Source organism: Hyla sarda, chromosome 5, assembly GCF_029499605.1.
Source record: "Hyla sarda isolate aHylSar1 chromosome 5, aHylSar1.hap1, whole genome shotgun sequence".
In the NCBI taxonomy this organism is placed as follows: Eukaryota; Metazoa; Chordata; class Amphibia; order Anura; family Hylidae; genus Hyla; species Hyla sarda.
The window spans coordinates 273,596,070-273,610,963 of record NC_079193.1 but is presented as its reverse complement, the minus strand read 5'-3'; the positions used below and the strand labels follow the sequence as shown (position 1 = coordinate 273,610,963).

The 14,894-nt window shown below is 42.1% G+C and overlaps 1 protein-coding gene across 8 annotated transcripts in view; it reads left to right on the top strand.

Annotated features, from left to right (window-relative positions):
* The window catches only part of AQP4 (aquaporin 4), a 40,080-nt gene that overhangs the window by 24,087 nt on the left and 1,099 nt on the right, over nt 1-14,894 (top strand). For all 8 annotated transcript variants that reach the window (XM_056518530.1, XM_056518527.1, XM_056518526.1 and 5 more), the window contains 2 exons: nt 10,582-10,746; nt 11,885-11,965. In XM_056518530.1, the coding sequence (XP_056374505.1) occupies nt 10,582-10,746; nt 11,885-11,965 (246 nt within the window). The remainder of the gene's footprint in view (nt 1-10,581; nt 10,747-11,884; nt 11,966-14,894) is intronic.

The following is a 14,894-nucleotide window of genomic DNA, read 5'->3' as shown; positions in this document are numbered from 1 at the left end:
CCTCTCCCCGAGGAAAATACTGATCTCGTGTGTGTGTGTATATATATATATATATATATACATATATATAAATATGCAGTGACCCCCCCGACATATGATAGCCCCGACATATGATCAAATCGACATGTAAGCATCGACATACAATGCTTTTTTATGTCGGGGCCATCGCATTAAGTGCTATCCGGCAGCGCAAAATGCTTAAGCTGCTGCCGGATAGCAGCTTAATGTTCCCCGTGTGGTGCGGTGAGTATTACTTACCCCTCCACGATGCTCCGGGGTGCCCTTCGGGTCCAACGCTGGTCCTCCGGTGTCTTCTCGGCCCTCTCCGGTGACGTCAATACAAAGCTGCGCGTGCCGTCCCGTCATCCAATAGGAACGGCGTACGCAGCGACGTAATGACATCGCTACGTAGGCCCAGTAAGGCCTTGCGAAAGACAGCGAAGGACCGGAGAAGACAGCGGAGGACCGGAGAGCCCAGCAGAGGACCAGAGAAGATCAGGAGAGCCCAGCGGAGGCTCGGGGTCCCCATCAGGAGCGGCGGGACGCGGTCCGGAGCGGCGGGGACTGGTGAGTACAGCTTCTTATACTTTACATTGCACGGATCCCTCAACATACGATGGATTCAACAAACGATGGCTCGTTTGGAACGAACTACCATCGTATGTTAAGGGACCACTGTACATACATGATCTGATGTGAAAGTTTACATCTACATTTACATGAGCAAATAAAATAAGATATATATATATATATATTTATATCTATCTATATATATATAGAGAGAGAGAGAGCGAGAGAGAGAGAGAGAGATGGATAGCTACATATATAAACATATATATTTATATATATATATATATATATATATACATATATAGATATATATATATATAATTTAATTGTTTACATCTACATACATCTACTCTACAGTATATATTATTACATATTATCCATATGGTACATATACTCAATATGCTCGGTCCTGCAACAGTATAGAGATATGCTGCGGGACCCACCGACAGTGCACAATATATATTTGCAAACTGTCCATGGGTACCACCGATCCTGCAGCATATCTGACCTTGGTTGAAGGAACAAGACCCGCATCCTATTTGAGTACCCACAGGATCAGATTGTTAACCCTTTAGCGGGACCCCAGCCCCACAATACACAGTAGGGAGGACACCACAGTATCAGGGGTATTTATCCGCTCATAGGCAGCATTAAATTTGTTCAAATCCCAATAGGTCAATGTTAACTAATTAATGCCCGTGTTCTCCCCCTTTACCACACCCATCATGATCAGTCCCTCCTGGTTGTGCAGTGAGCACTGGCGGGGACTGATCCTATATAACACCGAGGACTGTATACACACTGCAGCCATCTGATCACAGCTCCAATCATACCACACGATAATAGACGATACCATTAGCTCCAAATCTGCCTCTATCAGTCTGTGTAGACCAGATTAACAAACACCTGCCAGGGGTGAGTGGTGGGGACCGGTACCTCTCCCTGTAGATGTCCATACTCTTTCTGCACTCTCTTGTTGCAGTGATGCTGGATTCACATGGAGCAGACTGTGGTGGATGATATGTATAGTTATTAAGCTGAGTCTGATAATCGGTGGACATGTATAGTGTGATACAGATTGTTTCTCTCTGATATTACAAGGGGAGAGGATTGTAGAATGAATTCTCCCCAAACGCTATACAGAGATCTTTAGAGGAACAGTCAGTGATCACCGGGACTCCTACTACCCAGTGGTAACGGCGAGAATCGGATAAGAGTAGAACATAGTGCTACGATAGTCTGGTGTACAGGGAGCGCCACCTCAGGGTTAACTGGGGAACAGAGAAGTATTGTTCTAAGGGGAGGATGCCGAGGGTTTACAGGAGAAGTCATGGGGCGCACTGCCCCCTCATCCCCATCATAAGGAGACCCTGTGATCTCTATAACCCGGGGTTACATTAACCCCAAAACGTTAGAACCAATAATTAATACCAATAGCTTTTATTTAATGCTCATAACATACACTTTATTATAACCTTTACATTAAATTCTCTTTTTATCACCAACCTATAGGATCATCACTGTATTATTTTGTATTATTTTGTGTGTTACAGTATATAAAGTACAAGCGCCCAGCTTGTCTGTATACCAGATATGAGCGCAACTGGAATAGTGGGTTTAATATAAGTCTAGTTGTATCTATTTGTGCCTCTGTAACAATTGGGGATTATCTGATGAAGTCACATGCTCTGTTCCAGCCAATAGACATATACTTTCCCCTAACTGTCAATCATAATAAGGAATTAGAACGTTCTCTCCTCAATTGTAGAAAAACATTCTAATTGGTCATTGAGATTGACAGTTATGGGAAAGTATTTTTGGATTGGTCAAAACAGAGGATGTGACTTTATCAACCAGTGAAATATATACAGCTCTGCCCAACTTATAAATGGCAGAAAAATTCCTCTCTATTCCTTTGCCTGACTGTGTGCAGCTGCCCCCATTTATATCTTCTGTGCGTAATATAAATAAAAATTATTTAAAAATATAATTGCTTTTTCTTTTTTTATGGAAATTAAAGGGGTACTCGGGTGGTTAATTTTTTTTCTATATGGCATCTTCTTTGTAAGTTTAGATTTTTTGCAATATACATGTGTTATATGTTTTTGCAGCATGTATGTGTTTTTCTTACCTGTTCGTTGGGCAGGAAGTTCTGTAGTTCAGAAGGTTTTCTTTTACTGTTGTCCACAAGGTCAGCCATGTTCTGAGTCTGTTGTGGACAAGATGTCATCGCTTTTTTTGTTTTTTTATCCTGTCTGCATGAGAAAAATAAGCCACGCCCCCTCATCTCATCCAGCTGAGTACACAGCTCCTCACCTCCCCTCCCCCCTGCTCTGTATTATAAGGACACAGGTCTGCACAGGAGAAGGACCTCACAGAGAAGATAAGTGTTATCTGAAAGGGAGGATGAGAAGGTGCACGGACTGGGGATGTATGGACTGAAGGGGAATAAATCTCATACTGGGAATGATCTCTATATGTGAAGGGGGAGGGGGGGGACTCCTGAATGACATATGCTGGGAATTGTAGTCCCTGTTGTGTGTGTGTATGCTAGTGTTTACAAACCAGTGTGCCTCCAGCTGTTGCAAAACTACAACTCCCAGCATGCCCTGACATACTTTGGGCATGCTGGGAGTTGTAGATTTGTAACAGCTGGAGACACACTGGTTGGGAAACACTGTTCTAGCCTATTCAGCATACACACCATGTTACACCAGTGTTTCCCATACAGTGTGCCTCCAGCTGTTGCTAAACTACAAGTCCTAGCATGCCCAAAGGCTGTCAGGGCATACTGGGAATTGTAGTTTTGCAACACCTGGAGGCACCCTGGTTGGGAAATACTGGTGTATGCCCTACAGAGGTGTGGTGAACTACAACCCCCAGGAGACTACAGAGGCAGCATGCTAGTGTTATACCACAGACTGAAGACTCCTGAATGACACATGGTGGGAGTTGTAGTCCCTTTTGTGTGTGTATGCCAGTGTATCCCAAACAGGGCTGATCATATTAGTGTAGTAAAATAGTAAGGTGGGTAAAGGGCAAAACAAACAAACAAAAAAAAAGGGTCCGCCCCAAACCAGCAAGGCATGTGGCATGCTGGGATTTGTAGTTTTCAGCACAGAAAGAAACAGGAAATAGAAGCAAAGATAGGAAAACAAAGTGGGGGATAAAAAGACAACAAAGAACGAAAATAGAATAGCTTAAACAACAAGAATAGAAATGAAACAAAACAAATAGGGTAAGTCACAAACGGAAAAACACATTGACCACCGGAGTACCCCTTTAACCTCTTAACCCCTTAAGGACTCAGGGTTTTTCAGTTTTTGCACTTTGGTTTTTTCCTCCTTACCTTTTAAAAATCATAACCCTTTCAATTTTCCACCTAAAAATCCATTTTATGGCTTATTTTTTGCATCACCAATTCTACTTTGCAGTGACATTAGTCATTTTACCCAAAAATTCACGGCGAAAGGGGAAAAAAATAATTGTACGACAAAATCGAAGAAAAAACGCCATTTTGTAAATTTTAGGGGCTTCCGTTTCTAGGCAGTGCATATTTCGGTAAAAATGACACCTTATCATTATTCTGTAGGACCATACGGTTAAAATGATACCCTACTTATTTAGCTTTAATTTTGTCGTACTTCTGGAAAAAATCATAACTACATGCAGAAAAATGTATACGTTTAAAAATGTCATTTTCTGACCCCTATAACTTTTTTATTTTTCCACGTACAGGGCGGTATGAGGACTAATTTTTTGTGCCGCGATCTTTTACCGAGTACCGAGTTTTTATCGGTACAATTTTTGTTTTGATCGGACTTTTTGATCACTTTTTATAAATTTTTTAATGGTATAAAAAGTGACCAAAAATACGCTTTTTTGAACTTTGGAATTTTTTTGCGCGTACGCCATTGACCGTGTGGTTTAATTAATTATATATTTTTATAGATCGGACATTTACGCACGCGGGGATATCACATATGTTTATTTTTTTTTTATTTACACTGTTTTATTTTTTTATGGGAAAAGGGTGGTGATTCAAACTTTTATTAGGGAAGGGGTTAAATGACCTTTAGTAACACTTTTTTTTTCCTTTTTTTTTTTTTTGTCCCCACAGGGACCTATAACACTGCACACACTGATCTCTCATGCTGATCACTGGCGGGTATTAACACGCCTGTGATCAGTGTTATCGGCACTTGACTGCTCCTGCCTGGATCTCAGGCACGGAGCAGTCATTCGTCAATCGGACACCGAGGAGGCAGGTAAGGGCCCTCCCTGTGTCCTGTAAGCTGTTCGGGATGCCGCAATTTCACCGCGGCGGTCCCGAACAGCCCGACTGAGCAGCCGGGATACTTTCACCTTCACTTCAGACACGGCGGTCAGCTTTGATCGCGGCGTCTGAAGGGTTAATACAGGGCATCACCGCGATCGGTGATGTCCTGTATTAGCCGCGGGTCCCGGCCTTTGATAGCCGCCGGGACCGACCCGATATGATGCGAGGACACCGCGTGACCCCGCGGCATATCGCGGGAGCCAGCGGAGGACGTAAATATACGTCCTGCGTCGTTAAGGAGTTAAGAACTCGCCGTGACCCCGCATCACACCGGGTCAGTCCCGGCTGCTATTCATAGCCGGGACCCTAGGCTAACAGCGCACGGCACCGATCATTGTGCCGTGAGCTATTAACTCTTCAGACGCGGCGGTCAAATTTGACCGCCGCGTCTTAAAGTGAAAGTAAACGGTTCCCGGCAGCTCAGTCGTGCTGATCGGGACATCGCAATAAAATCGCGATGTTCTGATCAGCTGGGACGCAGTCAGAGATCTCCTTACCTGTCTCCGCAGCGTCCGATCTGGGTTTGATTGCTCCAAGCCTGAGCTACAGGCTTGAGCAATCGAGCCCCTATCTTACTGATCCGGGCAAAGCTATGACTTTGCAGGGATCAGCATAAGAGATCAGTGGGTGCAGTGTTATAGGTCCCTATGGGGTCTATAACGCTGCAAAAAAAAGTGAAATAAAAAAGTTAACAAAGGTCCTTTAACCCCTTCCCTAATAAAAGTTTGAATCACCTCCTTTTCCCATTAAAAAAAAAAACAGTGTAAATAAAAATAAACATATGTGGTATCGCAGCGTGCGTAAATGTCCGAACTATAAAAAAAATATCAATGGCGTAAGCGCAAAAAAATATCAATGGCGTAAGCGCAAAAAAATTCCAAAGTCCAAATTTTGGTCACTTTTTATATCATGAAAAAATAAATAAAAAGTGATCAAAAAGTCCAATCAATACAAAAATGGTACCGATAAAAACTTCAGAACACGGTTCAAAAAATGAACCCTCATACCAGCCCGTATTCGGAAAAATTAAAAAGTTATAGGGGTTAGAAGATGAGAATTTTTAACATAGAAATTTTTCTGCATGTAGTTATGATTTTTTTCCGAAGTACGACAATATCCAACCTATATAAGTAGGGTATCATTTTAACCGTATGGACTTACAGAATAAAGGTAAGGTATTATTTTTACCAAAAATTGTACTGCGGAAGCCCCCGAAATTTGCAAAATGAAATTTTTTCTTCAATTTTGTTGCAAAATACATTTTTTTTCCATTTTGCCGTGCATTTTTGGGTAAAGTGACCAATGTCACTGCAAAGTAGAATTGGTGGCGCAAACAATAAGCCATGATATGGAATTTTATGTGCAAAATTTAAAGCGTTATGATTTTTAGAAGGTGATGAGGAAAAAATGAAAATGCAAAAACGGAAAAATGCTGAGTCCTTAAGGGGTTAAGGACGCAGCTGGCCTCTCCATGTACCTGTGGGCCACATGTGCTGAAACTCTGTGAATAATCTTAAAGAATAGGTAGAGCAGTCAATTATCAGCCGCAGTCATTCTAACGAGAGGTGCATACTGTGTGTGCGGAGACCAGCAGATGGCAGAATGCTCTGCACACATTGCACGACATTATATGAAGACCCAATATGTGTAATGAGAGTGACCAGGAATAATTGTCCAAGAGCCTGACCCGTCCTGACCTCGCGTGTTATTACATGGAGGAAGGTGAGAGAGCGGTAGAACGATCAGCAGAAGAGCGGGAATATCATAATCACCGAAGCTCGGATAATCAGCCAATAAACCTCCAGTATTGGGGCTTTGGCTCCGCACACACAGTTAACCCTTCAGTGACCTCCTTATTTATTTATTTTCTTTGTTTTCCCCTTTAAAGCTCAATCATGGTAAGTGGGGCACAATCCATAGATACCTACAGTACAGCGCCCCTTAGTCAGACTCCATTCGGGGCTTCACTGGCATAAAAATTCCATAAGAACAAATAAGCCCAATAATTCTCAGGATGGGTAAAACAGGCAAGTAGATCAATAACTTCCTTAAATCACATCCATCCATAGAGGAGAGCGTCTATTTATCCCAGCAGTATATATTCTTACGGTTGCCATATATACAGATCAGCTACATTGTGTTACAATAGCGACACCTGGTGGTGGGACCTTTGTATTCTAATCTAAGGCATGTGACCAAATTGTAACAAATGGTGTCTACAGCGGTACAAATAGGTACAACAACTATGGTTGGTTACTATAACATACAACAACATTTGACTATTTATCCCAATCTGACCATATGCCATAACAGGGTTTATCTTCTTTCTAAAAATATCCTATTCTGGTTGGGGGATTCTCGCTTCACCTTGCCAGTTTCTGTATCGGGGCCATTAACTTTATCAAGGGGTACTCCAGCCCACAAACACTTCTCCATAAAATAGGGGATAAGCGTATAGGGGCAGGAATAGCACTTTAACATAAAGCCGCCATCATGAACCCAATACCAAACACCCCTGTTTGTTAGGCTTGTCCATTACACTGCAGTTAGTTCTTCTCCTACTATCTCTCTCTCTCTTTCCTAGCTGCAGGTATTACAATGCTGCATTTTCAGAAACTTGTGCAATAAACCAAATCGGCTGTCTACTCAACATTAATCCAACTGGAGCTCATGGTTGTGGCAATCGACCTAAATATATCACATATAGCATTGGTGCCCATGGCTTCTTCAAAGACATATTATTAAAAATGTAGATTTTTTTTAAACATTTATATTTTATTGAATTTTATGTAGTTAACATATAAACAACAAATAAACTGGTCACATTATAAAGGCCATTTGTCCAGTTACAGGCAATGACAGGAAGCAAATATTCAGTTGAAGAGCATAGACTCAACCTGTAGCTACATTACCAATGGATACTGCTAGACTGGCAATACAGCTATAGCTAGCATCCTCAATAGCTAAATTAACTTTACTAATCTCCTGTCACCAATATCAACAAGCTTTGACTTGAAAAAATTGGATCAAATGACAACTGTCCCTAACTACACAAAAATACAAAAACAAAGCAAAACGGACATAGAACAAAGAGTCACCACCTTCTCCCGGCAGAGCTGTATGATCACTGCCCGTATATCCCCCGGTTCCAGACAGCAGCGATCCTGAAGAGAAGGAAGCGCCATCATAGGACTCTGTAAATTTATGGATGTTTGGTAAATTAGGGAAACTCAGCCTTTTTTGCCTACTGTATTATACATATTATTGATGTCCCTGTCCTCGGCTCCTCTTTGACCCCTGCAATTATGCATGGCAGCACATCTAAATGCCCAAAAATAAATAAATAAATGGGGCTAAAAAAGTAAAGTGAAAATAAAAAAAAATATGATTTGGAATGAAAGCTAGTAAAAAAAAAATTACGATATGCACTCCTCATTCATTTTTAATATTGAGCGGCTGAATTTTCTGGTCCCTGCCCGCTCCCGAAAATTGAAAGACAAAAAAAAAAAAATGTATCTTAATTTTTAAACAGGGATCAATTTATATGGGCGGCAGGGACCTGAAAATGTAGCCGACAATAATAAAAATGTGGAAAGGGGCTATTTAAATGTAAAAATAATATATTTTTTATAATACATTTTTTAAAATGTTTTTATTAGTAATGTATTTTAATATTGTGTTTAATAAATTAAATAAAATGTGTGTGTATTTTATTTAATTTTTTTCATTATTTAGGTAGTACTACTACAGACTGTTCCATGATGGGAGCTGTAGTACCTGTGACAGATCACAGCAGGTATCACTCCTGACACCCGATGCGACTGAATAATAGGTACATATATGGTATATACTCATACTACAGTGGGACCAGAGAAGAGCGGCTGGCTGCCCGCATCTATGCATTATACAGGACGATAGCAGCGAGTGTCAGAAGTGACACCCGGGGTGATCTGTCTATTAGCACAGGTACTACAGCTCTCATCATGAAACAGTCTGTAGTACTGCCAAAAAAATAGAGGAAAAAAAGTGAAACACACAAACTTTATTAAACACATTACTAAAATACATTATTAATAAAAATTAGTCGAGAATTTATTCGCATCAAATCGATTTTTTGTTAAAAATTCAGCGAATCGGTTGAATCGAATTTTTCAAAAATTCGCTCATCTCCAATAGATACCAGAAAATATCTCACCCAATGATAATGATTGTAAATATAAAAAAAGACCAATGAATACATTGTTTTATAAATCCCAATTCATGTCAGTAAATAAAAGATATTGGCCATATTTGTATAAATAGCTCTAGATTATAAGTAAGATTATGGTATGATGGTAAGTTATGCCATTTACTAATGTATTGACACTTTACTGCATCTCCTTCCATGTATAAATATCTAAGTCTCCCTGCTCCAGTTAATTTCCATCCATGGGAAGTGAGGACCCGCAGGAGCATGTGATGTTCAATATGACCATTATGTCTAGGACTGAATGCACATTCCCATTCCTCTGATGCACTGCACAGATGTATGTTGACGTCCACGTGTCTTCTGTCCAATGTTTGCTGGTCAGCTCTAAAGTACATATGCCCAAAGCATCCTGTCATTGGGATGCATATTCGGAGTAGGAGAGAGCAGAGAATGGCAGCACATGATAGCAGCAGCTCTGAGTATGTCAGTATGGGGCAGACATTGGAAGCACAGCTCAGATAAGTGAAGCATAAGAACGCTTAAGAGGAAGTTAGATGGCAGGATTTGTAGTTTTAGAGCGATCACATACATGGCTTCTCAAAACTACAATGGATCCCTGGGGAAGATCAGGATCAGTATGAGCTGTCACACTATATTATCCTACTACTTACTACTGTAAGACCCTTCCCAAACCAGAGGTAAATTAAAGGGAATCTGTTCCAAACCCATGGAGGGAGATTTATCAAAACCTCTACAGAGGAAAAGTTGACCAGTTGTCCATAGCAACCAATCAGATTGCTTCTTTCATTTTTAAAAACACCTCTGGAAAATGAAAGAAGCAATCTGATTGGTTGCTATGGGCAACTTCACCACTCTTCCTCTACACAGGTTTTGATAAATCACCCCATGGGGCCATTCCTATATCCGTCTGTATTTCCATAAGGAGAATAATGTTATTCTTTGGTACAAAAAGTCAAAATGCTGAAGTGCTGAGAGCAGGAACACATCCTTTGCTCCCGCTCCCATCCCTGTGTCTGCTTGACTAACAGTCAGTTGGAAGCCAAGCCCTGTTTCCAAATCTTACACCTGCACAAAATTTGTATTCACAGCCAAGGAATAAGATATGAAAACAGGGCTTGACACTGTAAGGGGAGCCCTCACTGTCAATCAAGCAGGGACAGTGATGCTGGGGTGGGAGGAGGGGGGAGGTGTTCCAGCCTTTTTGACACTTTGCACCAGAGAGTTAAATAGTTATGAAAGTACCATGTGTCTCCTTGCCCTAGCAGCTTTCCAACAGTGTCAGTAGTTTTGAATGTAAATTGCAGCTCACATTTTCCCTTTAAAGGTTTTGTAAACTTTTGCATTGATTTGCTTTATTGTTGATTTGTTACCTGTATGCAAAATGATTTAACTTTGTAAATAGTCTACATTATTGCAATAAGTTGGTCCAACTTGATATAATGTTTTTCAAATGTATCCATAGGTGAATGAAATGCTTTCCCCTGGTCATGGCCTCCTTGTGGAACTGGTAATAACCTTCCAGTTGCTGTTCACAATTTGCGCAAGCTGTGATTCAAAACGTAATGACATCACTGGGGCTGTAGCATTAGCCATTGGATTTTCTGTGGCTATAGGACATTTATTTGCTGTAAGTACAATTTAATATGAATATCTAAGTATTTTTATGAACGTTTTGACATATTGCTACATGTATATAGTTGAATCTCTGTTAGGACATAGGAATATCAAATAGAGGGGCCACTTATATTAGTCACTCACAGCAAAGAATAGCAGGGATCCCAGCATAACCATGTACTGGATGGTGGCCTATGCAATGCATATTTAACCTGCAGAATTATGGCAAGAGATTCCTTCAGTTCAAATGAATGATTGTCCTTAAAATACATTAACTGCTTAAAGGGGTACTCCGTTCCTAGACATCTTATCCCCTATCCAAAGGATATGTGATAAGATGTCTGACTGTGGGGGTCCCGCCGCTGGGGACCCCCGTGATCTCAGCTGCAGCACCCTAGACATCACGGGTGCACAGAGCGAACTACAATCCATGCCGGATGACTGGCGATGCAGGGTGGAGGCTTGTGATGTCACAGTCACGCCCCACTCGTGACTTCGCGCCCACGACACCTCAATGCAAGTATATGGGACTTTCATTGAGGGGGCGTGGCCGTGACATCATGAACGGGGTGGGGCATGACTGTGACGTCACAAGCCTCCGTCACTTCACCCGATGCTCTTAATCAACGCCTGGTGCAGCACGGAGATAAGATGTCTAGGGGCCTCTCCTTACTTTTAATGGGGTCTTGAGTGAAGGAATTCCCCTCTATGATGTCCCTTTGCCCTAATCGAGAGTATGATAAGGCTTATCTGTCTCCTTCAGTATACTGTATAGCTTCTGGGAGGCCATATCATTGTTTCTCTCAGTCTTTGTGACTGATAAGATTACATTTTTATTAAATACCATACAATGTAAAGCCTTGTTGATCTAATGGCTGCAGTGGTTATTACATATTCTTAATAGTCTTCAATAAGATCGGGGAATACATAAAAATGTAAATCACTAATTTTATTGAATAAAGAAACACTTGTTTTCGTCATTACTTCTTGGCTTACGTATGGTTAACAGTGATTTATGTTCCACTTTTTGTCCCTACTGTGCTACATTACAAATGCTTAATTCTATAAAACCTCATCTCTGTTATAAATGTTGTTTGCTTCTAATTTAACAAGATGTTTCTAACATTATATTTATTCCATACTTTTATTAGATCAATTATACAGGAGCCAGCATGAACCCAGCTAGATCCTTTGGACCAGCTGTCATTATGAACATATGGGAACACCATTGGGTATGATGATCTATATTCATTATATTATTAGAATTGTTCTTAACTTGTATTAAATTACATTCTTTATTCAATAGACCTGACTCTGTCTTTATCTTAACACAAAGGCTCAGAGCCAGTATTAAAAGTTTTATACTATACTAAGCACACTAAGCACACAGTGTGTCACTGTTAGGCTGGGTTAACATATATCAGGCGTCCGACATAGTTTCCCTTTGGCGTGCATCAGAGGGAAACTGATGCTAGAACTGATCCCATTCATTAAAATGAGACAGTTCACAATCATCCAGCGTCATAATTTTGACGCCGGATGGTTGGACATGCCAGAGGGCACCGAACAGGAGAATGCAGAAACAGTGGACTCCGGACAACATACAACTGATGACAACTTGTCATCAGTTGTGGCATCAGTTGTGTCGAGATCTAGGCTGAATTCCAAAGGATAGGGGATAAGATGTCTGATAGCGGGGGTCACCGCCGTTGGGGTCCCCCTTGTTCTCCCTGCTGCACCCAGCATTCGTTTAGAGCATCGGGTACAGCGGCAGAGGCTCGTGACGTCATGGCCATGCCTTGCTCATGATGTCTTGCTCCATGCACCGGATTTCTGGGGTGCCGTAGCCAAGATCGGGATAATATGTCTAGGGGCAGCGTACCCCTTTAAAGGGGTACTCCGCCCCTAGACATCTTATCCCCTATCCAAAGGATAGGGGATAAGATGTCAGATCGCCGGGGTCCCGCTGCTGGGGACCCCGGGGATCGCTGCTGCAGCACCCCGCTATCATTACTGCACAGAGCAAGATCGCTCTGCACATAATGACGGGCAATACAGGGGCCGGAGCATCGTTACATCACAGCTCCGCCCCTCGTGATGTCATGGCCCGCCCCCGTCAATACAAGTCTATGGGAGGGGGCGTGGCAGTTGTCACGCCTCCTGCCATAGACTTGCATTAAGGGGACGGGCCGTGATGTCATGAGGGGCGGAGCTATGACGTCACGCTGCTCCGGCCCCTGTATCGCCCGTCATTACGCACAGAGCGAACTCGCTCTGCGCAGTAATGATGGCGTGGTGCTGCAGCAGCGATCCCCGGGGTCCCCAGCAGCGGGACCGCGGTGATCTAACATCTTATCCCCTATCCTTTGGATAAGATGCTAGGGGCGGAGTACCCCTTTAAGAACTTTTTACACAGACCAATTGCAGGCAAATAAGCATTCCTAGGAACACTTGTTTCCTATAAACAGCCTATGTAAGGTTGTGTTCACAAGGGGCATTTAATAAGCTGCATCATGTTAATTACTGCCCCAATTATACCATGAATAGCACAATCTTATCATGGTCATGCGAATCACGGAAAAATTGTGCAATTATTATGGCAATTTCAAAAATGGTGGTACCACTGATTAAATGCCCAATGTGAATAGCCTAAAAGGGCTAGCGTTAAACGGGTACTCCACCCCTAGATATCTTATCCCTTATGCAAAGGATAGGGGATAAGATTTCTGATTGCGGGGGTCCCGATGCTGGGGACCTCTGGGATCTCGGCTCCGGCACCCTGCTGTCATTACTCCACACAGCAAACTCGCTCTGTGCGTAATGATGGGCGATACATGGGCCGGAGCATTGTGACGTCATGGCCCGCTCCCTTAATGCAATTCTATGGAAGGGGGTGTGACAGCCACCACGCCCCCTCCCATAGACTTGTATTGAGGGGGCGGACCGTGACATCATGAGGGGCGGAGCCATTACCTCACAATGCTCCAGCCCCTGTATCGCCTGTCATTATGCACAGAGCGAGTTTGCTCTGTGCAGTAATGACAGCGGGGTGTCGCAGCCGAGATCCCGGGGGTCCCCAGCAGAGGGACCCCCGCCATCAGACATCTTATACCCAAAGGATAGGGGATGAGATGTCTAGGGGCGGAGTACCCCTTTAAGCCAACAAATGAGTAAGCTCATTCATGACTGAATTCATGACTGAATCCTTTGTGCAGCCATTTAAATTATTGTTATCCAATGTACATCGCCTTCTGTAAACAGAGGATATGAGGGCTGCAATGGTGAATTTATAGGGCCACACAAACAATCCTGTGATTGTTTGTGCCCCCTGGCAGCACATCTGGGTGAGCCTTGTGAAGGATCAGAAACCGAGAGCCGTTGCCAATGAAAGAGAAAGAATTAGATGAATTTGTCCTTTTACACATGTAGAGAATCAAATCTGCATTTCTTACACAATTTTCCACTTGATTCATTTAATGTTTTTGGTTTTAACAAATCTCCATCTCCTCCGTCTCCAGGCTGACTGTTCTTGTAACTTTTCAGATATATAATGATAAGACTAGATTTTAGTGCAAATTCACATACATCATATTTGCAACCTTTTTGCATAGAATTTGCAGACAGAAGTCCCAAATGGACTTAATCTGATTAGTAAAATGTGGGCTATTGCTTCTAGGAAGAAATATCTCCTCCCCTGGAGATAATATGGAATCTAAGGCAACATGGAACATTGCAGTAAAGAAAGATTCTTGTATTGCTTCATATGAGATATGAGGCAAATAGAATAGTGTTTTAGAGATGGGCAATTTGCTTATATACAAATTGAATTTAACCTTAAAGGATTACTCCAGTGGCATTTTTTACCTTTCCATTATGCCCCAGCTGCAAAAAAGTAAAATAACAAACTTCAACTCACGTTCCCCAGTGCGCCAATATTGCTCTTCTGTATTCTAGGCCTGGTCTTCTTTCGCTTCCTGAAGCCAGATGCGTCACACTGTGCTCAGCTTATCACCCACCGCAGCAGTGTCGCGCAGTGTCATGTAATGGGCCCCACAGGCAAAAGCTGCAGGGACAACACAGTATTTTTTACCCCAAAATATACACACTTTGACCAATGTGTATTATAAATATAATAGAATGAACATAAGTCCAGCCCAATAA